The 25,311-nt window shown below is 41.9% G+C and overlaps 1 protein-coding gene across 4 annotated transcripts in view; it reads right to left on the bottom strand.

Moving 5' to 3' along the window:
- Positions 1 to 25,311, bottom strand: part of LOC120551191 (PH and SEC7 domain-containing protein 1-like) — a 95,826-nt gene that overhangs the window by 38,779 nt on the left and 31,736 nt on the right. For 3 of the 4 annotated variants that reach the window (XM_039788415.1, XM_039788417.1, XM_039788416.1), the window contains exons 4-10: positions 23,467 to 23,998; positions 21,822 to 22,289; positions 10,113 to 10,307; positions 8,539 to 8,619; positions 6,790 to 6,902; positions 5,015 to 5,073; positions 3,737 to 3,826 (exon numbers count right to left, since the gene is read on the bottom strand). In XM_039788415.1, coding sequence (XP_039644349.1) covers positions 3,737 to 3,826; positions 5,015 to 5,073; positions 6,790 to 6,902; positions 8,539 to 8,619; positions 10,113 to 10,307; positions 21,822 to 22,289; positions 23,467 to 23,998 — 1,538 coding nt within the window. Of the gene's footprint in view, positions 1 to 3,736; positions 3,827 to 5,014; positions 5,074 to 6,789; positions 6,903 to 8,538; positions 8,620 to 10,112; positions 10,308 to 14,890; positions 15,345 to 21,821; positions 22,290 to 23,466; positions 23,999 to 25,311 lie in introns of those variants that run through there. The other variant, XM_039788418.1, reaches the window with a different exon arrangement.

Raw genomic sequence — 25,311 nt, 5'->3', positions numbered from 1 at the left:
GTGCGAATATCAGGGGGCAACTTGTTCCAGAGTCTCGGGGCAGCAACTGCAAAAGCCTGATCACCCCAACGTTTATACCTTGACCTTGGCACTTCTAAAACTCGCTGATTTGAAGAACGCAATGACCGGTTGTGCTCCCGCAAAGTTAAAATTTCAGATTATCTGAACCAAATTTCATGGTAATCCATCCAGTGGTTCTTGAGATATTTCACTCAGAAGCACGTATGTCATCGTCCTAGTGATCAAAAGTCAGAGGATCACCAAAGTCATTGGGGTTCATCCTCTGGGGAGCATGAATGTCTGTACAACATTTCATAGCAATATGTTAAATAGTTAGATATTTCATTCTGGGCCAAAATGGTGGACCGACCAACAGACATTGCCTTACATAAGAGCCATGAGACTAGCATTGCTAAAAACAAAAACATAAAACGCTTGCTGCTGTGCAATTTAGAAAGACATAAATATCTGATCAAGGTTACCCACCCATTTTTTTGTAGGAAAAATAATGCAGACTGGGAGACATTTTTTATCAAAGACATGTTGCTACTTCGTATTGTTGTATGAATTGACTATCCACCAAAATAAATACCAACAAAATAGATTTCTTTTACTGCTGTGGACTCAGGACAATGTTGGTGAAAAATACTTTCTAATGTACATTTAAAAACTATATTGTATATATAAATATGTAAAGACAGATGTGAAAATTAAGATCTAGATGGGAAATTAGAAAGAATAAAGGGTTTGGATGATAACCTGAAACACTTTAATCTGAGCGATAAGGCAAGGAAAGAGGCACAGAAGGACGATAGAGAAACGAAGCAAAGATGTGATGGAAGCACAATGGCCACTATGATGCTGTTGCAGAAATGGTGACAGACAAAACACGAGTTGAGTCTGGGACAATGTGTGAGATATACAGAACCTGAGTGTGTTGCTATATAACGAGCACCAGGGAGAAAAGAAGACAGAGTGACGGATTTCTAAGGCTCATTCCTAATGTATTTACAGCACATACAAACACAGATACCAGACACAGACCAGGGGAAATGGAAAAGCAAGAAAATAAGTGGAGGAAATGAGGGAAGGATGGAGGGAGGGGGAGAGGAATGGCATTTATTTTGTTGCAGGAAATGATTGAGAGATACCAGAGAAAAAGAGATAGAATAAACAAGAAAGGAAATGGTACAAAGAGGAGATTCAAGCTTTACAATTAAGTTGCACTACAAAAACAAATTCTTCCGTAGAGGTTTAGTTGTTCAATATTTACACCTATTAACTGCCAAGTGACAAAACTAGCTTGCTAATATGTGTCCGGTTTCGACTGAAGAGTGTTACAGGGAATATAACCCCCACACAGTTGCTAGTAGGCAGGGAGGACACGGATGATTAAAAAAACATGATGGACTCTTCAGAAGAGGTCATTATCTTCACACGAGCTTCTGTGCGGGAAAGTCACCGGACGACACAATCTTCTGAACATAGCCATACTGAGAAATAAATAAAGAGAATTGTGTGGAGCTTATAGTCTTAATTAGCTTTGTAGCAACTCATGGCTCAATGGCTTGAATGTAACGGATGTTCATTAAAGGTCCCATGGCATGAAAATTTCACTTTATGAGGTTTTTTAACATTAATATGAGTTTCCCCAGCCTGCATATGGTCCCCCAGTGGCTAGAAATGGTGATAGGTGTAAACCGAGCCCTGGGTATCCTGCTCTGCCTTTGAGAAAATGAAAGCTCAGATGGGCCAATCAGGAATCTTCTCCTTATGAGGTCATAAGGAGCAAGGTTACCTCCCCTTTCTCTGCTTTGCCCGCCCAGAGAATTTGGCCCACCCATGAGAGAGAGAGAGACATCATGGCTTTCAAACAAGCAAAGTGGCAGTTGGTCAAGGCCACACCCCCACCCTCCACCTTGCCCCCCCTCTCTCCTCCTCAATAGCTACAGACACAGAAATGGCACATCCTAAGGAAAGCTCATTGTGGGACTGGCTCTAGTGGCTGTAATTCTGCACCAAGGCTGAATTTCGGGAAAGAGACTTCAGATACAGTATTAGGGGACCACTAAGGTCTATATAAAAGAGACTTCAGATACAGTATTAGGGACCACTAAGGTCTATATAAAAGAGACTTCAGATACAGTATTAGGGGACCACTAAGGCCTATATAAAAAGAGACTTCAGATACAGTATTAGGGGACCACTAAGGCCTATATAAAAAGAGACTTCAGATACAGTATTAGGGGACCACTAAGGTCTATATAAAAGAGACTTCAGATACAGTATTAGGGGACCACTAAGGCCTATATAAAAGAGACTTCAGATACAGTATTAGGGGACCACTAAGGTCTATATAAAAGAGACTTCAGATACAGTATTAGGGGACCACTAAGGTCTATATAAAAGAGACTTCAGATACAGTATTAGGGGACCACTAAGGTCTATATAAAAGCATCCAAAGAGCACCATGTCATGGGACCTTTAATATCAAAAAGTTACACACTAAAGCTTTAAATGTACATAGAGGCATGTCAGTTCTGTAGTGCGACTTGATTTAGTAAATAACCTGTTGTAAGAACATAGAAAAGACATAATGCTCAAATTTAATCATGTATATTAGCTGGTGCAACACAATCCAGGAGAGAAGAAAGAAAAGCAGAGGACAGAGAGCGTTAGGAGAGATGACCGGTCAGTTTTGGGGAGGCAGAACTGGGTGGAGGTGAAAGAGTGCAGATAAAGGGGGCAGTAAGACACAGCCTGAGGATGGAGATTAAACTGCACGGCAGCTTAACAGAGCCATGATAAGGAGCAAGCGAGAGTGGGCCGGCAGAACATTTAGAGAATCAGAGAACAAGGGAATGAGAGAAACGAGAGTGTAGCTCGAGGGTAAAAAAGAGTCTCATCAAGAGAGAAAGAGACTTAAAGAGCTTGTGGAAAGTGGAAGGCATGATTAAAATGACTGTTCCTGGATCTAGCATTAATAAAACAGCTAATGCACGTCTGTGGGACTGTTTCTTTCACTCTCTGCCTCGCTTAGCTCCCGGTCGCATGGATACTATCTGCCCTTAATAACAGCTTTTCATTTCAGAATTCATTTCAGCAGAATGATGTGGCCTTTCTCTCTCTCTCTCTCTCGCTCTCTCTCTCTCTCTCTCTCTCATGAATTATAAATACCCCAACACAACTTGTTGACTTGCACTCTGGGGCCCTGTGGCATGTTGACGGACCACTCTGCAGACAAAACTAATCAACGACATCATCATTAGGCGCACCAATGGACAAACAGCCTGTACTGATTGGGTTATTTCGCCACATCATGTGGCCCCAAGCCTCTGTCTGAACCCTGTCTGACGGTTACAATCTATTGCAGCCAAACTCAGCTGGGTTAAGCTAATATCCTAATCTAATGCTGCTGAAGTCACGCACAGATACCCGAGGGCAGCCTACGTCTCCTCGTCTCCAGATCACATAACAATTAGTCTTTCAGCCTGCGCCGTAGCTGGAGTGTACCAGGAAGTGGCGGGCCCCGGCAGGCCTCTGATTGGAGGCCTCTGGAGATGAGAGCAATGCCAGCTGGCAGTGAGCGCAGGCCAGACAGCCAGGCTCAGTCGCACATATCTGAGGGACAATACAATGCTGGCACACACAGTCTGCTCGCTCTCATTTGAGATGTGTGTCTGTACATGACAGCATGTGTGTGTGTGTGTGTTTGCTATTTTAGACATGAGCTTACTTTAAGCAGATCCTTGTGAAAATCTTGGCCGTCGTTCAGTCCTTCCAGGTTGCCAATGAACTGCGTACACGACATCCTCTTACCGATGTTCTGAACAAAGAGAAACTCACTTAAATTTCATACTTACAGTACACACAGAGGTGTAAGAAGTATTCCGATATTTTTGCTTAAGTAAAAGTAGCAATAAGAGAGTGTAGAAATAGTCAAGTGAAAGTCCTGCATTCAAGTATCAAAATTTATAACACAATTTGGTTTATTTCATTTAACTCAGTAAATTTGTATTCAATGTAAAATTTATGTAAAAGAATGCACCTCTTTCTAATTAAAGTTAATGTTTTGCTTCATTTGTTAAATGAAAAACATGAGTGTAGAAAAATAAAAAATTTTCTCAAAGAAAGGTAAAGAATAAATAACTGGTTTGAGATCAGATCTGAAAGTCAGCTATCGTATCACTAGTACTGACCAGTTTAGACTGATACCTAATCCAATTAGTCCATTAATCAATTACAATTGCAACAATTTTGATAATCAAGGAATAATTTAAGACATTTGTAAACAAAAATACATAATATTTACATGTTTAAGCTTTTCAAATGTGAGGAGTGGCTGCTTTTCACAGTTTTTGTATCATTTTAAAACATCATACTGTTGGACTTAAAGACACCATACTGAGCTCAGGGATATTATGATGTGAATTTTACATAAATTTCTGTCATTTAAGGAATTATTGCTGGATTAATCAAAACATTTAAAAAGTTACAGCCCCTATAATCATGATGAGGGTGGTAGTGAATGATCACAGTCACAACAAAGATCAAATTTACAGTATAACTGTGTGTATATATAATGTATATATATATATATATCTGTTACATTTGCTGAAACTTCTAAAGGAGCTGAACCTCTATCCAGTCACCTCTACAGCCACTTTAATTAATCATTCATCCGCAGAGCTGCACTTTCACTGAGAAGAGTGGCCCAGATTTGCAAAGGGAGGCTCTGACTATAAAAGTAGCACATTAAAGATGGTGAAAGACGCTCAGCAGGCAGATCTGCAGATCAGCTGGTGATCAGGCTTATAGTCCCCAAACTCTAGAGTTAATCAAAAGGGCATTTGCGTAAAACGCAGCTTTTAAAACATCATCTTGTTTTTGTTTCTCCTCTGCCTGACTGCAACACCTGCCGTAATGTTACCTGCACACTTACAGTACAGTAGGTTCTGTTTGACGCATGGATGTACACATGTATGCCACCAGATACTAGTTATTTATTACTCACCTGACCATGTAGATCGGTGTTCAGCAGCATAAGGGCACAGGTGAGAGTGTGAACTGCATCTAAAGGATGAACACAGTGAGTTAGCTTAGAGTGTATCCATGTTGCCAGGGTCGTATGTTCCCCAGCTCGATTCCTCATAATATGACACAATAAGAAAACCTTTAATGGTTTTTTTTCCCAAGGTCCAATGTTTAATGTATGTTTCCCTGGGTCACTTATGTTGAAATCAGCCACAGCTAGCCTGCTGATGCTATACTCGTCAACGTCTCAGGTTCGATTCCAGCCTTGGGACCTTTGCTGCATGTCTACTTCTCTCTCTCCCCCCATACAACAAAAAATAAAGATATTTAAATACAATGTGTGTCAACAAAATGTTACCCTCCACTAGTATTATGGCATTAAGTAAGCAGTGTTCAGTTTTTATGCACCACATATCTGAAACAAACTGCAGGTTAGTTAAAGTTATCAGTTATCAAGGCTGAAGACTTTTCTTTTTGATGCTGCCTTCTATTAAAATCAAGTAATGTTATTTGTTCATTTCTTACACTGCACTGTAACTTTTATTCTTGTATTTTATACCCGTCTTATTCTATTTTAGCTGTTTTTATATTTTCTTTAAAGTTTTATGTTAAGCACTTTGCCTTGCATTAGCTAAAAACAGTTAACAATGCGGTTTTATATGCCGTTAGCTTTTACTAGCCCAGCACTGCTGTCATTGCATTAAACAGATTCAACAAAATTATTAGAATATGTCCAGTGTTGACCATGAAGTAAAAATAATCCTTAACATATGCCATGCATACACTGTAGTCAGTATTTTAATTATCATAAAAATGGTAAACATACCTTTTACAACATTATCTTTATGTTAGCTACAGCGTTCTCGCTAGCTAACGTTAGTTAGGCTAACTGTTGACTGATGGATTAAAGTAACTTCAATGTCTTTCAAGACGCCACCAAATATACTAAAATGAAGTGTCATGCTTTTTTTAAAATGTTTTTTATTAAATAAACGTATTAATTTAGAATGGGTAGTGTTAAGAAATTCTAAAAGAATGTAATCGTTTGATTTCTGAGGAGGAAGGAGAGGCTTGGGTCCAATTGAAAGTTACGCAAAAGGTTTAATAAAACAGCATGATGAAAACGACATGACAAAAACAAATGTTACACTGCAGCTGACAGTGGACTGAAATCATGCTTCTCCTTGTGGAGTCACACAAGAACAGTCCTGAAATCATCTCTGTTTCCGAATTATATTCTCTCAGGATAAGGACAAACCTCTGAATTTCAGGTTTACTCCAGGTCACAGATAAAGGTTTTTTATCATGGTAGTGCCGATTCTATTCAAGTTTACAGTGATTTGAAACAATCATTTTCGGCTCAGTTTTCAGTGTCACTCAGTTTCACAACAGTTTACATAAAATAAGTTACATTTATGACCTAAAAATATATTGCTCTAAAACATCACCAATGTTTTAACTTTTTTAACTTCAACAGTAGGCTTGTTTCGTCATGCATTCATCTCTTTCTAAAAGTGAATATTTCTGTTAGTTAACTAGCTAGCTAACGTTAGCGATATTAGCTGTTGACAGTTTCAAGGATCCCAAAAAAAGAAAAGAAAGGTTTCAAGGGTGCCCCACATTGGGTCACCTTGAAACTGCAAACCAATGCACATTATGGCCACTCTCTTTTAACTGTTTCTCCACTAACTTCTGAAATATATATTTTTCCATTGCTGGTCCTTTGAAACACTCCTCTATAGCACCACTACTCACCCTCTGACGGTATGGTTTTTGGGTTGCACTCTAAGTAACGCTTAGAAAAGTGTGACAGCACTCTCTCCCTCTCCTGAGTCTCCCCCATCAGGGCAAACTGCCTCAGGAAAGTCCTGCAGACGCACACACAATGACAGAAGATCTTATCCATCCAAATACTTACCCATTACAGATTAAAAACAATATAATAAGCATTGTAGTCCACTGGAAAAAACTATTGAAATTTGAAAATTGAAATGACCACAGAATATAAAGATGTATATCATTTTAAACAATATGCAGTGTTACATTACTGTGTATGAGCTCCATTTTCTTCATGTAATTACATAACTTTCAAATTACTGAATATTATTTGAATGTAATCAAATGTAATTAGTTGGCCAGAGTTGGAAAGTATCTCAGTACATTTATTCAAGTGTATTACTTACTTAAGTGAAAAAAAGGTAGCACAGCTCAAGTTCCTAAATTAAGGAGGACAAAATACTTGAAACGTGTCAGACTGCATAGATTGTGATGTGAGCATAATAAAATAAGTGAAATGAGAGTATTTTGTCCTTAACTTGGGAACATGAGATGTGCCACCTTTGTTCACTTTTTGAACATGCCCCCATGTCTCCATTGTTGAAGCGCAAACCTACTTTTTGAACTCACTTCCTTACTCGAGTGTTTCCTTTTAATGCTACTAACTTCTACTAAGAGGGAAGTTTTTTTAAATTGTTTTACTACATTATAATTATCTATATTTATCTACTTGCTACTTACAACTCATAAAATTTGATGTATTCTTACAGAACTACTTAATAAGGTAAAGAGTTATAATGAGTTCCACCTCTACCTGTTGCAACATTAACATGCAACTTGAATGTTAATGCATCGGTAATAATAATAGCAATAATGATATAATATATTTAATGTTGTAGTATAATTATGTGATAGGAGTCTGCATAATCAGTTCTTTTACTTTTGATACTTGAAGTACATTTTCCTGATATATATCTATGTCTGCACCTTTTCAATAATAAATACAGGACTTAGTCTTTACATAGTAGTATTACTGCTTTGCTGCTTTAAGTAATGGAGCTCGGTACTTCTACCCTTAAATTAAGTTACCAACTGTTTATTTTCTGAGGAAAAAGCAGATCTAAAAACACGTGATAGTGGATGTTGCTCAACCAATTGCTACGGTTATACCCCACTCAAATGTGTTAAACTGTAAGTGAGAATGTGAGTAGAAAGTATGTAGGATACATGCTTAGTATAACTAATATCTGAGTAAATATAATAAAAGTGAAACAAAAGGAATACAGTATGAACCTCTGTTAAACAATAGTACTTACTGTACAAACTGTCATTTCACTCTAAATGCAACACCAAAGCTGCCCTCTAGAGAGCAGTGTTTAACAGTGGAAAATGTTGACTACGTCCTAACTAAGATTCTAATATTTGCAGATTTTAATCTAAATTGAGGTCAAATCAAAGGCACCATCACGCAAAATCATGTGAGAGGAAGATGACACGCGGTCATCATTTAAAACCAGCCTTTAATCACAAGAATGTTTTGTTCATTGTTTTTAAAAATACAACAACTTGGTTATGTGCCTGACATACGTTTAACTTTTTGCAGTTATTTTATGTGAAAAACAAACTGGCAGGAATATTTTATTTCACATAAGAAATATATTGAATATGTATTTTATTGATATGTTTTTAAAATTGCATGTGTGTACTCTGTAACTACTGTGTTCTCACCGTAACGCCTGGTCAAGAGCGAGGCCTGTGAAGGTAAAGAAACTCAGATACTCTTCTGCTACCATACGGCTGAAGTCATTACTGTAGACACACAGACGAGATACAGACATGACATATAAGGAAGAATATAACAACAGAAAAAGAACAAAAAGCTGAGAAAGTGAACATAAAAGCACAAAATGTCAATCAATTGTTCAAATGCTAGCTTTCTCAGCTCAGAGGAAGGAATCAGTTTGGGCTGTCAGTCAGTCAGCTGGAGATGCAGACCGGAGGCCAGAAAACAAAAAACATAACAGAGAAAGGGAGGATATTCCCAGGGTGCATCTGTCAAAAAGTGAGGAAACCCTTTAATCCCAATTTTTTTCTCATCAGCACGAGCAAGCAGCTGACAGACTGAAGGCCTGATCGAGCAGCGCTGCAAGAATGCAGAAAAACATATCTTTGTTTTTTCAAAAACACTTTGTAGGCAGAATTTAAGTACAGTAAATGTAGAGGGAACTGAATGTGCACCAGTAGAGTTCATTAACTAAACATAAGATGCAGTAGAAAGGAGATTTTTCCGAAAACAAATGACACTGCAGTTTTAGAGTATACTTAGCATGTTGGTTAAGAGGAGTGCTGTATAGCTTAGCTTAGCTATTATTGTTTAGAGAGTAGCAGCGGCACTCTTGGTATAACTATTCATAATTACATAATCCATGATGTGGTAGTGGGTAGTAAAGGTGCATGTATTAGTAGCAGAAGTCGTTTCTTCAGACATTTTATATTGTTAGTCCACTTTGGACACATTGGCTACCACTTAGCATACTCAAATTGGTCATGTGTTTTGCTATCTGACCCAATAACAATGTATGTTTATATTAACTTCCAGGTAGAAAACTCCTGTACAGTTTGAGGGCGCTGAGCAAACCAGGACGAGGAACAACTGGATATACTTCTCTTTCACTAATGTACTACAGAAAATGACACCACCCAAGCTAGCAGTCAGTCTGACCGGCGGTGCGATGTTGCCGTTCGTAACAATATCTTAGATTTGGTTTATCAAAGACGCTAGCAAAGCTACAAAGTAGCCTACAGAAAATAAGCACAGCAGAGACGTCCGATAGGTCAGACCTCTGTGTTTCACTATATATCTTTAAATGTTACGGCTGAAAATGACAACAGAAATAAACAAGTTTACAGATTTTACATATCTCCGCAATTCAAATCACCGGCCATTTGTCTACCCGGAAGCGATTTTTGTGTTAGCGCGGCATCACGCTGATTTGGAGTTGGGTGTGTAGCAGATATATGCTACTGTTTGTGGTCGCTAAGGCGTGAAAAGTGCGGTAGGTAGTTGGTCGCTAAGTTGTTGCTAGGGTGTTGTGAACGGTCGTGGCTAGCAGGCCTTGCTAGCACCAGCTAATTGGTGCCTGTCTATTTAGGGTGGTCTCCTGGGTGTTTAGGGTGGTAGCTATGAGAAGAAGCAACGGAATAATAATATTACGTTATGCACAAATACAACACGACAAGCACACTTCAGAGAACCTCACTTTTGAGACACTTAAAGCCACAACACAGTAACAGCATCTCACTTCTTGCTGAGGTGGCGCGCCACATCGGACTTCCTGAAGCCGTCCAAGTTGAAGAGACGTTTGGCCAAGCGTCTGGCGGCTGCCACGTCAGCACGGTGGCTGCCATTGGTGAGGGTTTCGCTGCTGTCCAGACCCAGTCGTTCACTGAGGTCCTGGTCCAGCTCCGAATCTGTCGCCAGGCGGGCCTTGTCTCTGCTGAGAGGGTGTGAGGGGTAGACATAGTGATTAGACACAAATAGACGGACAGAAAAAGATTTTGGAAAGGAAGGGAAAGATGGGAAATGAAGAACATTTGGGGAGAAATTACATCGATTTGTAAATAATTGAAAAGGAAAAGAGAAAGGGATTAAAGGAGGAACAAAGAATGATGGTGATATAATAATAAAACTAATAACACAATGTATTTTAATAATGTAATAATACTTTTCTGATCTGAGCAGCACTGATCATAAATCAGAGTTGGAAACTGTTTTATGATCAGAGGTTTTAAGACAGGAAAATACACAAGGGCGAGATGAAAAGAGTAAAGCTTATCAAAAGAAAGTAGCTTACTATAAAAAGATAGATATCTGTTTAATGAAACAGAATAAAAAAGCATGCATGGTTAATGGGGAGTGGATGAAAGAGGATTTGATGGAGAAATAGAAGGTATAATAAATATGCAGTCGTAAACAAAGCCCATATTTGACATTAATTTAGTATCAAGTATAACAGAATGTATGCAAATCATTTCGTATTCAAACACAACATCTGGCATGATTATACACTTCACCAATCTAATTTTTTACCAGCTTCCTCGCTTCCTTGTTATCACTTCCTAATTAAGCCCCCTCAAAGCTTTAACCGGTTCAGAAGTGCAAAACTTATTACATCTGAATTATCCTGTGATAACAGTTCAAGCACGTTATCTCGCTCTGAGCTGAAAGGGAACTACTTTTCTGGCTTCTGGTTGACAGGAACGAGGTCTCTGAGTTCAGTTACTTAGAGTTCGACGTGACGCCGTCGAGAGCTTTGCGACCATTCTGGTCACGTTAGCCGGGCCGATATAAAGCAATGACAGTTCAACAGCTGAGAGTTGAAATTCCAAAAAGCAAGAAACACTTCCTGAACAAGCACAGCTCTCATTTGGATTTCACAGCACGCCAGGAACACGCCAAGAAAACCCACAGTCCCAGGGCTTTGCTTCCCACGCTTCTACATCCTTACACTGTGAATGAGTCGGGTGAAATCACACCAGAGCAAACAGTAATTAATAACACAAGCTGACTGGGTAAGAAGGCTACGAGGGTTCAATGGTCAACTTTGGATTTACAAAGTACACAGAAGAACAAGAACTAAGTCAGCCAGCCACTGAGAGGCTGTAGACTTACTCTAAGCACAGCAGAGCTTTGAGCTAAATGCTAACATGTTGATGCAGGCTATAATGTTACCATGTTCACTATCTTAGGTCAGTGTGTTAGCATGCTGCTAATTAGTATGAAGCCCCAAAGTACTGCTAAGGCTGGAATGTCATTAATTTGGTCATAAACAAATTTAAATTAGATGAAAAGTCCGATGATCACCCAAGTCAGCACATTTCATCCCGAGGGAAACATGAATGTATGTTCTTCATCCCAATCCATCCAATTGTTGTTGAAACATTTCACTCCAAAACCATGAATGTCAAGCTGCTGGTGGCGCTACATGAAAAGTCAAGAGGTCAAGTTATTAGGATTCATCATCCTGGGACCATAAATATCTTACACTTTTTTTCCAGCTGCTTACACACAAAATCTTTTCATGTCACACGATTTTTGAAACCTCTCACTCAACGTGCAAAACTACACAGCAAATCTCCAAAACCATAAGCTATTTCTCAGCCTTTCACTCAGTTTTCAACTGCATAAAACACTTCTTTCAAAACACTACACACAATTCTCTACCTAAGACACAAAAATCTAACAGGAAGTGACTTGCTTTCCTTTTCTAAACACAACCAATCAAAATGCTACACTTATTTACCAGGGCACACACACACTCCTCACATTTGCAAACACATTATGTCATAACTTAACACTAACCAATCATTGATTCAGTATAGGCCTATACATAGGTCAAGGTTTTGAACAATGGATGCCAACAATAGACAGAGAGCAAGAGGAGGAGGAGGGAGAGACAGGGGACAACAACGAAGAGGGAGGAGGAGGAGGAGGAGGAGGAGGAGGAGGAGGAGGGAAGAAGAGAAAGAAGGAGAGCCATCTATGATGAGATCAGGGCCACACTTATTCATCATGTGCTCAACCACAGACTGACCAATGAGAGAAGCCCATCTTGAGTAGCTTTACAGTGGCATCCATACTGCACGCAACTATCTAATGACTATTTCAGCATTACACATCAATCAGACTTTGTTTTGCACAAAGTGCATACAATTACCCCCTTCCCACCCCGACACACAAGCACGCACAGACACGCACACACACACACACACACACACACACACACACAACTAAACACACATTTGTTATTCTAAAAATGATACCTTTGGTTTACATATGTTTGTACTTTTGTTTTCTTGTTTCATGCTACTGTATACAACATTGTGCTACTCTTACAAATGTGAGGTTTTGCCCAATCAATATTTTCTGTTTTACTGTAACATTACATTGTTTTTTACAGTGCACTGCCACTCTCAGCAGATTACTTTCTCTCTAGAACATTTTAAATGTAGATATAAGCCTATGAAAGACAAAAGAGCTTTAGATTTAGAACAACAGTGTGTACATGGTATATCCAAAAATGTACTATTATCATGAAAAAAGTGTTTGCCATTTGATGCAAATGCTTCATTTTGAAGGAGATGTGAGACATTTTGCATTTTGTGTGTGCAGTTTTGGGAATTGTGTGTAGAGTTTGGAAAATGCCATACGGTCAAGGAAAGATGTGAAGGAGGAGTCATAAGGACTTAGGACAAGACAACCACAGTGCTCAGAGAACTGAGTGCACTTATACTCGGCTCGGTATTATGCGACGGCCGATGTTATTGACGTTGGTCTGTCGTGGTAAAACTACAATGTTCTGAAGATTGACTACTAAAAGCATCTTAAAGGAACACGCCGACTTATTGGGAATTTAGCTTATTAACCGTAACCCCCAGAGTAAGACAAGTCGATACATACCCTTCTCATCTCAGTGCGTGCTGTAAGGCTGTCTGACGGCTCCAGCGTCATCAGCCCATAACAGAACAGGCAGGTGACTGGTTCCAGTAATCCTACTGCTCCCAATAAGTGACAAAATAACACCAACATGTTCCTATTTACATGTTGTGATTTGTAGAGTCACAGCGTGTACAAAAAACAACGTAACATGAGACACAGCCATCTTCTAACCGTAAACAAACCGCGAACTATATTCTCAGGTGGAAGAATATAGTACTTGGGCGGAGTGATATGCTCGCAGCAAGCCTGTCTGAGAATATAGTTCCCGGTTTGTTTACGGTTAGAAGATGGCTGTATCTCATGTTACGTTTTTTTGTACACGCTAATGATCTAAAATACAACATGTTGGTGTAAATAGGAACATGGGGGGTTGTCACTTTTGTCACAATTGGGAGCAGTAGGCTGGGCGGAACCAGTTACCTGCAGGATCTGTGCTAGGCTAAGCTAATGCTGGAGACGTCAGACAGCGTTACAGCACGCATGGAGATGAGAAGGGTATGTATGGACTTGTCTTACTCTGGGGGTTACGGTGAATAAGCTAAATTCCCAATAAGTCGGCGTGTTCCTTTAAGCTACATCTACACTACTACGTTTTCCTTTTTAAGTGGCATTTGGAGACAAAAAAACCCGATTTCTGGCCACACAAGAGTTTAAGCCCCAGTAGCAGAACTAATCTGCGTCCGTATTAACACGCCTGACAACACGTATCACATGACCATTCACACACACACTGGGCATGTGCGTGCCGGTGTAAACAGGAAGCAGATAGTCTGACGTTACTCTGCGGTTGTAAATCACGAATTTGTATAAGTTGAAAATACAGAAAATACTTTTGAGAAAGAACAACAACGGTGAAAAAGTAAGAGCAGGGATGTATTATCTTGGAGCGACGACGAGGTGGAACTGTTACCGAAAGATAAATGTATACAGTGGACGAGACGGATGAACACAAATACATAAGCGACAACTGAAGTGAGCGTGCTGTTGACAAAGGGAGCCCGCGGATGAGCATGAGGAAAGTTCTTGTATGTTTGAGAAGTAAGTGAAACATGGTTCCTTGCATTTGTGTTGTGGCTTAATTTTGCGTTTGTCTTGTGGATTCTTCCGTTTGTGTTGTGGCTTTTGTATTTTCATTGAACCGTCTCGGCCATCGTATCTGTAAGCCCGGTGTTGGGAAATTTCACAAAAATGCACAAAACGTCAACATCATGGAGGCGATATGGAACGTAGGAGGATCACCAAAGTCACTCGGCTCCTCTGGGAAAACATGAATGTCTGTACAAAATGTCATGGCAATCCATGTGATAGTTGTTGAGATATTTCAGTCTTGTTAACATTAAGATGAGTGCAGAGAAAACACAAAATGTAAGTGTACATCTCACTATTGCAGCTTTAATACTGACACCTTTGGGAGATCAATACTGTTTTAAAATGAAGCAAACAGGCTTGCAAATACACTCTGCATGCCTCCCGACACCTAAAAAGATCATTTGAATTTTCCTCCCGGTTTATATTTTGTATTCAAATCCTCTGATAAACATACGCAGACAGGTGAGACAGGTTCCTGGGTGAGGGACCTACCTGTGGTCTGACCGCCTAATCGACCGATACCTCTCCTCTCCGACTGCAGCTGAGCCATGGCAGCAGAAGACAGACGGTGTCCCCTGGCGGCCACCTCGCCTCAGACCGCTGACCCGACCGACCCCTCCTCTCCTAACGGCCTCGTTACCTGAACGCATCACCGTCGCAGAGTCACACCTGTAGTCTGTCCCGACTCGAGGCCCGCACACGTTGACATTCCTCTGCTCTGTTCTGAGTCAAACTGAGACTTCGTGGGTCCAGCCCTTTTCTGTCCTCTCACTTTCTCACTCTCCCTCTGTCTTTTCTGTCATTCGATCCTCACAGCAAGCTTCCTTCCCCCCTCAAATTAAAAGAGCTGTTTGTCCTGCAGTGCCTCTCCTGCTCTATCTTTTTTCTCTCTGAGTCTGTTTGCTGTTGTTCCCTTTTTTCACTCCTCCCTCTCTCTCTCTCTCTCTCTCTCTCTTTTTCTCCCACCCTGTTCCACTGTGTAAACTCTCCCTGTCCCCTGCTGACCTTGGATTCGAAGTATGGCATGAAACTTGGCTTGTCTGTTGCCTAAAAATCCCCCCCCCCCCCTCCCTTCCTTTTCCTACCCTTATTTCCTAGCCCTCTTTCTCTCTTTGAATCTCCAATTACACACACTCAGTATTTATCCATCCTCTGGGTGTTGTACAAATTCTCATCTACCTTGTTTCTGTTGGGAGCGTTTTAGCACACGTACGGAGAAAACAAAGATACGAGGTGTCAGGTTGAAACTCAAAGCGATATACCTGCTGGGTGTGTGCATTTCAACTCTTTCCTGCCCAGGGGAGAGAAAAGGTGGCCTTTTGTCAGCGCCTGAGTCCATTGTGGAGTCTGTTTACTGCATCAATATATCAACCAATCAGACTTTATTTGTATAGCACTTTTCACACACACACAATACGTAACACAAAGTGCTTCACAAAAAAATCACACAAAGCCATCCGTGGCTCTGTAGCAAATAAAAGAACAGCAGTCACTAAAAAATAAAAACAGGAGCAGAGGAAAATCGGTCATAAATATTAATTTACAGTGAGGAAACACCAGAGGCAAGATTAGAAATAGATACAAACTCCAACTTGGTGTAAACTGACATACACCAAGAGGTAAAAACGACTAAAATGCATAAATAGACGGATACATAAATAGATAGAAGTTCAATTAAAAGCCATATTAAAGAAGTAGGTCTTTAGTTTTGCTTTTCAAAGGCCGTGCACTGATTGGTCACAATCGAAGGATTAAGCTGGCACTCAGATTTAAGCTTTGCCACCTGTTTGCATTGTCTCATCAGGATCCGAGAGGTCCTGAGAGGATTCCTCGTGCCGTGTCAGCCCTCTTGCTTCGACGGTATCCCCGCATCATTAAACCTCCTCTCAGTCCACTGGGCAGCTCTGCACAATGAGCCACTGTCTAGTGGTGCAGACTGTCTGAAAAGGGGCGAAGTGAGGGAAGGAGGGAGAGAAGGAGGAGCACGGGAGGGGAGTGAAATTCCAACTTTAATCAAAGTATGAACTTCAGAAATATTTCTCTCGTCGTCTCGCCCCCTGGATTCCACAGCTCCGGGGCCGCCGGAGTCGGGCCGGTTATAAAAGTGCGATAAGATCGCTGCTGAGCAAACATTTACCTGAGCTAGTTTAGTGTGATTTGGCTTTAATATAAAGACTTTTATCAGGCAGCGGGGAGAAAAATGTGTGAGTTTATGTTTAAAGACGCTCAATAAGAAGAGAAGAGAGCAAAATGAACCTGCTAAACAGTTTGTAACCTTTTAGAGAGTATTTGTTCATTAAACTTGAGACGTTCTGTGACTCCCACACACACACACAGACACAAACACAGACATACCTCTGTTATGTCCCTGCTGCTTACAGTTACCCACCTGCATTAGATTATTAAAAAAAGCACCTGCCAGGATGATTACTACCCTCTTCTGCCATCTAGTGGCCAATGCAACAGAGTGACCCGGTGCAGTCGCTCTGCCTCTGCAGTGCTGTCACAGTTAGGGTGACTTTCACGAAGCCGGCCTACCTCAGCGTCACACATAAGAATTGTAGATTATCACTTCCCCACAATAACCGACTATCATCCCAGTTATCTTGTGGGAAGGAAGATGTAAGATGCATCAAGAGAGCTCCTGTTTTGCTATTAAGGAATATTCTGAATGTTACATAACGACTAAGGATTCTGGATATAAAATCAAGTCTCTCGCAAGGGAGTCTGTGGAGAATTAAAAGATGAGTCTTTGGGACTTTGACAGTCAAGGTGAGTCCCTCACTGCTACTGCGGCAGCCATCTGTCACATACACACATACACACACACACACACACACACACACACACACACACACACACACACACACACACACACACACACACACACACCCACACACACACACACACACACACACACACACACACACACACACACACACACACACACATACGCACACACACACACACAGACACTCGCACACACACACACACACACACACACACACACATACGCATGCACACATACGCGCACACACACACAGACACTCACACACACACAGACACTCACACACACACAGACACTCACACACACGCACACAGAGACACACACACACGCACACACACACAGAGACATACACATGCACAAAGACACACACAGATACACACACGCACGCACGCACACACACACAGAGACACACACACACATAAGTCTGTTTCACTATCTTTGTGGGGACCAGTCATTGACATAATGCATTCCCTAGCCCCTTACCCTAACCTTAACCATCACAACTAAATGCCTAACCTTAACCCTTACCCTCACCCTGACCATAACCTAATTCTAACCCTAACCCTAAAACCAAGTCTTAACCCTAAAACAGCCCTTTAACCTTGTGGGGTCCAACATTTTGGTCCCCACAAGGCGGTGCAGACCCCACAAGTATACTGTATTCTCCGGTTTTTGGACCCCACGAATATAGTAAAACAGGTACAGAGACATACACAGAGACACACAAACACACACACACACACACACAGAGACACACAGTGACACACACAGATACACAGACACACGCATGCACTCATGCACGCATACACGCACACACGCACACACACACACACACACACACACACACACACACACAGACACACAGTGACACACACAGATACAGACACACACATGCACTCATACACGCACACACGCACACACACACACACACACACACACACACACACACACACACACACACACACACACACACACACACACAGACACACAGTGACACACACAGATACAGACACACACATGCACTCATGCACGCATACGCACACACACACACACACACACACACACACACACACACACACACATACACACACACAGCAGAGGGACCACATGCAGCCTTCTAGCGACCTTCCCTCTAAAGCTACTGGGCTCCAGAATAGCACTGCAGCAGTGCTCTGCACTCTCATTCATCTGGAGACTGACAACAGTCATTAACGCTGAACTGCTAATGATGTTTCTTCCTAAGAGTTTATGAACTTTTCATTCAAAGGAAACAGGCTGACATGAGACCTGGTTCAGGTTGTGTTTTTTCTGTGAGCATGATTACCAATGCAAAGTAATCATTTAAGTTAGCTAACCAACTACTAATAAGCTGTTACTTGCTAACATTGGTGGAAGAAGTATTCAGATCCTTTTACTAATACCACACTCTAAAAAGAATCTTTTACAAGTAAAAGTCCTGCATTGAAAATGTTACTTAAGTAAAAGTATGTAATATAATTAAAGTATTAAAAGTAAAAGTACTCAATGCAGAAAAATCCTCCCATTTTAGAAAGTGTAAAGGATCCAACTGGTTGTGTGTTTAATGGTCTCATCATTTCAGCTGGACTTGTAGGCCGTTATATTGTGTGTATATATATATGTTTCTGTACGTTGGGAGTGAAAGATTCTTCCCCACAAAAATATTTTTAATTCTGTTTCTGATTTTCTCCTTGTTGATGTCAGACTTTTGAATTTGATGTTTAAGAAGGTGTGGAAACCATGAATATTCTGCTTCACTATAAGGAAGCCACAATAAAGTTCATAATCACCGTTTATTAACTTTTACTTTTAATAATTTTTTGAAAATTACTTTTGATACTTAAGTACAGGAAATATCAGATACTTTAAGACTTTACTTTAAGTAAATATTCTAAAAAGGTGACTTAAACTTCTACCAAAGTCATTTTAAGGTAACATACTTAACGTACTTTTACTCAAGTATTGCTTTCAACTACTTTATACAATACTGCTAGTATCGGATCGGTACTCTGTATCGGCCGATGTGCAAGTTCAGGTATTGGAAAAATTGGTACTGGAACATCTCTATGTGTGTAAGTTTGTGTCTTTCTTTGAGCCTTATAATCAATGCAAAGAGACGTGTCTATGAGATACAGAATAAGACTTAACATGCTCAACTCACGTTGAAACTTAGAAGACTCATTATCTATGATAGACACTACTGTGTGATGGCGTTAAAGCAACACTAAAGCACTTTTCCCGCTTCGGCCCCCCTACAGGTTGGAAGCGGAATTGTCCATTAACGCTGTCGTAATGTCTCATTATGTCTCATTCGAACTACAGATCCACCACGAGACCACCTCTTCAACCAGGTCTCGGTACGCTTGTTTGGTCCGCTCTTGGTGCGCACCAGAGTTCGATTGCCGCGTTCTCTCCTACCCAAACGAAACACACCAGCGGGGCAAACAAACTCTAGTTCGATTCAACCGAACTAAAGGCTGTCGGTGTGAAAACGCCCTTACTGCTAATTTCCACCGGTTGCGGAACATCTGCGGATCTGCTCTGGAACTGCGGCAGAGTCAATAGGTTTCCATTAAAGTCAGTGTGTGTATTTCCACTGACTGCGTGCCGACTGCGTCCCATCTCCGGCGGTCCGCTGCCCTCCGGAGCTGATACTCAGAGCTTCTAGTTTTGCCGGACGCCGGAGAGCTCCGCAGCAATTCAGAACAGGGCAGATAGTGCATGACAGGAAGTCGAGCACAGAAACAAAATAAAACATCCGGTTAATTTTCAAAATAAAATCCACCGTGCTCACAGCGGATCATATTTCCCTGCACTACACCTTGAAAACACGGCACAGAGCTGTTTCCCCTCTACTCCTCTGGATGGAAACTAACTGGTGGTGGTTTTGTGGTTATATTCTACAAGAATTCGCGAGCCGACACGCAGCGCAGCAGATTCGCAGGCGTTCTGCATTCGGTGGAAATCCCCAGTTAGTGTTGCTTTAATAAGACGATTGCACTTGCCCTTTTTCAGTGTAGAGTGGAGATGAACAGAAAACAGAGAATGATATGCAACAACAAACATGACCCAGATCCTCCGTCACTCAGATTCTTGGTGAATCACTGAAGAGCAGGTCGCCTGCATTTCAGTTGTCAACACTGTCGGCTGCTTTAACTAGACAGAACACTGGGGAGTGGAAGATTATCCTCAAAATACAATCATGTAATTTAGCAAGATGAAGCCATAAAAAAACTGGGGAAATCATTCTTTTTGTTTTTTTTGTGATTAACACAATTTTCCATTTCATTTTCATCTTTTAGCAACATACAAAACACACAACTCACAACATGAACACCCCCCCTCCCCTCCCCTCGTCACCACTACCCACCCTACACTCACTACAATCAAGAAAAGTTGACAGTGTGACTACAATAATCCAGACCATTCAACAAAATAGTAACAAAATAGACAATAAACCAAATGAACATACAGTATGTATAAATGACAACACCATGAGCCCATGATACACATCTCTCGCCAGCACAAAGCTTCTTAAAGCTGCAGACACACCGACCAGACGGCCAATCCATCGGCAGAAAAGCCAGTCGGGCTGATCAGTCTCCCCGAGTTGGACCAAAAAGTTCCTCTGAACACACCGAAGCGACAAGACGTAATATGTCTCCATTACAGCAGGCGGCGCTAATCTGTATTGTTGCCCAAAAATGAAAACCGGCAGCTGATTGGACGAACGCGTCACGTGGGTTTGGTTTCTCCAGAAATTCAAAGACAGACTGTCATGGCGGCTCGTTCAGAATCCGATCTCATATTGGACTAAAATAGTTCACCGAAAAACATGTTTCTGAAAACGTTTTAAGCGAGAAATAGGCTGTGTGTGTCTGTGTGTGTCTGTCTGTGTGTGTGTGTGTGTGTCTGTCTGTGTGTGTGTGTCTGTCTGTGTGTGTGTGTGTCTGTGTGTGTGTGTGTGTGTGTCTGTCTGTGTGTGTGTGTCTGTCTGTGTGTGTGTGTGTGTGTGTGTGTGTGTCTGTCTGTGTGTGTGTGTGTGTGTGTGTCTGTCTGTGTGTGTGTGTGTGTGTGTGTGTGTGTATATACAGTTGCTGAATCTGTCTTCATTTCAGATCAACAAAGGTCAGTTTAAAAGATTTTCATCAGATTTTGAGAGACTCTAGTCACGCTCATTCTGCTTCCCATTTCCGGGTTGGCACTCCACCAATCAGACGGGTCATTTCAGTCCGACTGCTGGCAGTGCCCGCCCCCACCGATTAGACACGTCAAATCGGCCAAAATGAAGGACGACGGCCCCTCGGACGGACGACGGCACGGGACACACCGAACAGACTCGAGTCACCGACCTCGCCAGACCGGAGCCCTCCAGAAAGTTCAGCTGCTTTCCCCATTTTCTAGTATAGACATCTAATCTGGTAAACCCTTTATTGACGTTTTTCTCAGCCATCTCAGCCATCTCCCCCCACCCCTGGATTGACGGCACCCCTTCATATTTCCATCCTCTGAAAATAATCTGTCTGGCTGTCGTTAAACTAGTCTGGACACAGCTTCTTATGTGCTTATCCATCCCGCTTAGGATTGAGAAATCATGTCTTTATGGTGCTAACTCACCTTGGTAACGAGAAAGACGGGTTGCTGTACCAGCTGCTCCCCAGCTGTGAACACCCTCGCCCTTTGGGCGGTGTGTCGTCCGAACCGCTGCTCAGCCTCTCGCTTGAGGGGGCTCTGGTGGCGTCCGAGTCCCCCGTCACGGTGAAGATAGAGTCAGAGATGCTGGGCCTCTCGTCGTGTGCCAGCGGGGCGAAGCTAAGCTGGACAATCTGCCTGGCGCTCTGGCAGACCGGCCCATGGATGGCGGGGGTTAGTGTGGGCAGGTCAAAGGTCAGGACGGTTTGGGTGCTGGAGGTTAGCAGCTCCTCGCTGTCCAGGCTGTTGTACGACGTGCCTTTGGCTCGGTGAGACTCCATGATGCTCTCAAAGTGGCGGCTGAAGGTGTCCTCTGCTGCACAGCGAGGACCGGAGACCAGGATGGGGGATTTCAGGGCCGGGTGGTGGCTGTCAAAAAACGTTTCCATTGGTCTGGACAGAGAGGGAGGTTTTAGAAACACTGCAACAAAAATGGTTTATGAAGAAAATGAAATGTGGGAACATCTAGAAAAAGAGACTTCAACTGTATTTTCTATCAAGTCAGGACATGCTGTGCTGTTAACCCTCGGGTCAAGAACTGACCCCTTTTCAAAAGAAATGTGGGTTTCTTTCAACAAAATTTAATTAAAATATTTTAAAAAACGTCAAAGAATGTTGACTAAAATGACATAAAAGTGCCAAAAACATTGAAAAAAGCGACCAAAGGCATTGAAAGCCTAGAAAACAGCAAAATAAAGCTTTAAAAAAAGTGTCAAACAAGGCACTAACAATGTTTTAAAAAGCGACAAAAACGTTTAAAAAAGCATAGAAAAATGTTGAAAAAAGCATAGAAAAATGTTGAAAAAAGCATAGAAAAATGTGTCAATTTTCAGTTCTGACCAGAGAAGACAACACAAGGGTTAAAAGTGTAGATGGTGTTTCCCAAAAGCCCAAGATGACGTCCTCAAATGTCTTCTTTTGTCCACAACTCAAAGATATTCAGTTTACTGTCACAGAGGAGAGAAGACACTAGAACATATTCACATTTAACAAGCTGCAATCAGAGAATCTTTACTTTTATTTAATGAAAAATGATTCAAACAGATTAATCAATTATCAAAATAGTTGGCGATTAATTTAATATGGGACAACTAATCGATTAATCTCTGTTTACAATCTACTTGAAAAATAGGTTACGAGGATCAAATTGTAGGTCAGGGGAAAATCCTTCTTGTGTCTGTGTATCTCTGTGTGTCACTGTGTGTCTGTGTGTGTGTTTGTGTGTGTGTGTGTCTCTGTGTACCTGTTTTACTATATTCGTGGGGTCCAAAAACCGGGAATACACTATATTTGTGGGGTCCGGACAGCTTTCTGGGGCCAAAATGCTGGAGCCCACAACTTTAAAGGGCAGTTTGAGGGTTAAGACTTGGTTTTAGGAATAGGGATAGAATGAGGTTATGGTTAGGGTGAGGGTAAGGGTTAAGGTTAGGCATTTAGTTGTGATGGTCAATGCATTATGTCAATGGCAGGTCCCCACAAAGATAGTGAAATGCACACTATGTGTGTGTGTGTGTGTGTGTTTCATCGGTTCTTCGGTTTGTGTGTGACAGTGAGTGTGTTTCATGTTCACCTCTTCAGAACGTGACCAAACACGTCTGACTGCTCCTGAGCTGCGTACTGCTGCTTCCTGTTGTCTCCTTGCATCCTCACACTGGCCCAGCTCACCATTTCTTCTTCCTCTTCCTCCTCCTCCTCGTCTTCCTCCTCCCCCTCTCCCCTTCCCTCCTCCCCATCCGTCCTGCCATAAGCCAGACCCCCCAGCGGGCTGCTGCCTGTCCCCGAGGTGCCCTGCACGCTGCGGTTACTCCCGAACGCAGAGTCGGCGTCCTCCTGCTCGGCCAGCAGCACCTCGTCGATGTCCGTCTCCCGGTAGCAGCGCAGCGGAACCGCGTCCAGGTCGGTTTCTGAGTACTTCAACGTGCGGCGAATGATGCCGGTTTTGGGCGACGTCCCGATTATAGCCGGAGGAGGGGTCAGCAGCTCGACCTCCACATGCTGCACCTCGTGATTGGCAGAAAGCAGAGGGAGGGAGGAAGGGGGAGTCGGGGTGGGAGACTCGCTGGAGTTACCGCTGGGAGGAGCTGTGGAGGCTTCCAGAGAATCTGCACATGGAGAGAGTTAAACATCCACATCAATGATGTTTTTTTTTAAATGTGATTGGCTATATTTGCTAATTCCCTGTTGTCACTGCACAGAAAACATATTTAGATCATCTGATTGCTCTAATTGTTCCATAACTATATTTAAAGGCAGAGTATCAAACCTTGGTATCAAAAAAGTACTGAAAGACGTCCGGTAAGATTTGTCTTTTTTAAGATTCTTTTTTGGCATTTTCTCCTTTATTGGACAGTTGACAGCGGAGAGGCAGACTGGAAATGGGCGTATGGCGCCGCGTACTATTTACCTCAAAATTCAGAACTGGGAATGACGTCACACCCGAGTTGATCGTCCTCCAGTTAACGTTATAGGTCGTAAAAACAGTGGCAGGGGGACTCTAGCCAGGTTAGCCATTATTAGCAATACCAGTTGATAACACGTGCAAACACTGTAGCAACGTGTTGTATTGTGATTGTGAGGTCGGGGGTTGATGTAGTCTGGACCAAACTACTCCATTCGATTCGGGACAACAACAACAACCTTCGAGCTAGCAAGCTAGACAATGAATATGGCAAGTTTTGATCACATTTAAGGGAATGATTGGAAAGATTTACAAAGAATATGTTTAGGGCATTCTCTAACTGGGACGTTTTGGGACCGATTGGTGGGATTGCTGTGGACGAAGAACACACGGAGATACACTGGTAAGAGCTAATGAGGTTTATGTATCCAGCTAATTTAAATAGCTCACATTACTGTATTGTGTGAACAGCTAACTTCATTTAATATTGTTTGTGAGGTTTTCTTTTGTAAAACAAGTTCCTTCCCGAGACTATATTGCAGAGCCACCGTCGCTGCGTCCGGAGCTTAGCGCCGCCGAAGACGATTGTGATTGGTTTAAAGAAATGCAAACAACCCAGATTTGCCTTACTCTACAGCGATGTGGAGTAAGGTCTGGCAACGCCAGACTAGGGCTGGTGCGCGTCTCCAAAATATCAGAGTGTGAAATCCAACTTCAGGGGGCGTTCCGGTTGAGATTTTCGACCCATTTCAACAGGAACACAGCATGGCATAAAACAAAAGCCCCCAGCTGGCATCGAACCCAGAACATTGTGGTTACATGGCATTCACTTTAACCATTCTGCTACAAAGGCACTCAAGATTCACTTGGAGAACTTTTGTCTAGGTCTGCCTGATTTCCTCCTCTGAATCAGGCTCCGATCAGCCCGTTCTTATGATTTTTTTTGAGCTCATTTAAGACTTTTCACAATAAGAGATGCCTTTATGACCTTTAACCTTTCTTCTTCTTTTCTAAGTT

The sequence above is a fragment of the Perca fluviatilis genome, chromosome 21 (genome assembly GCF_010015445.1).
Source record: "Perca fluviatilis chromosome 21, GENO_Pfluv_1.0, whole genome shotgun sequence".
Taxonomy (NCBI): Eukaryota; Metazoa; Chordata; class Actinopteri; order Perciformes; family Percidae; genus Perca; species Perca fluviatilis.
The sequence above is the reverse complement of the archived record's forward strand: the minus strand, read 5'-3'. Positions and strand labels throughout refer to the sequence as shown.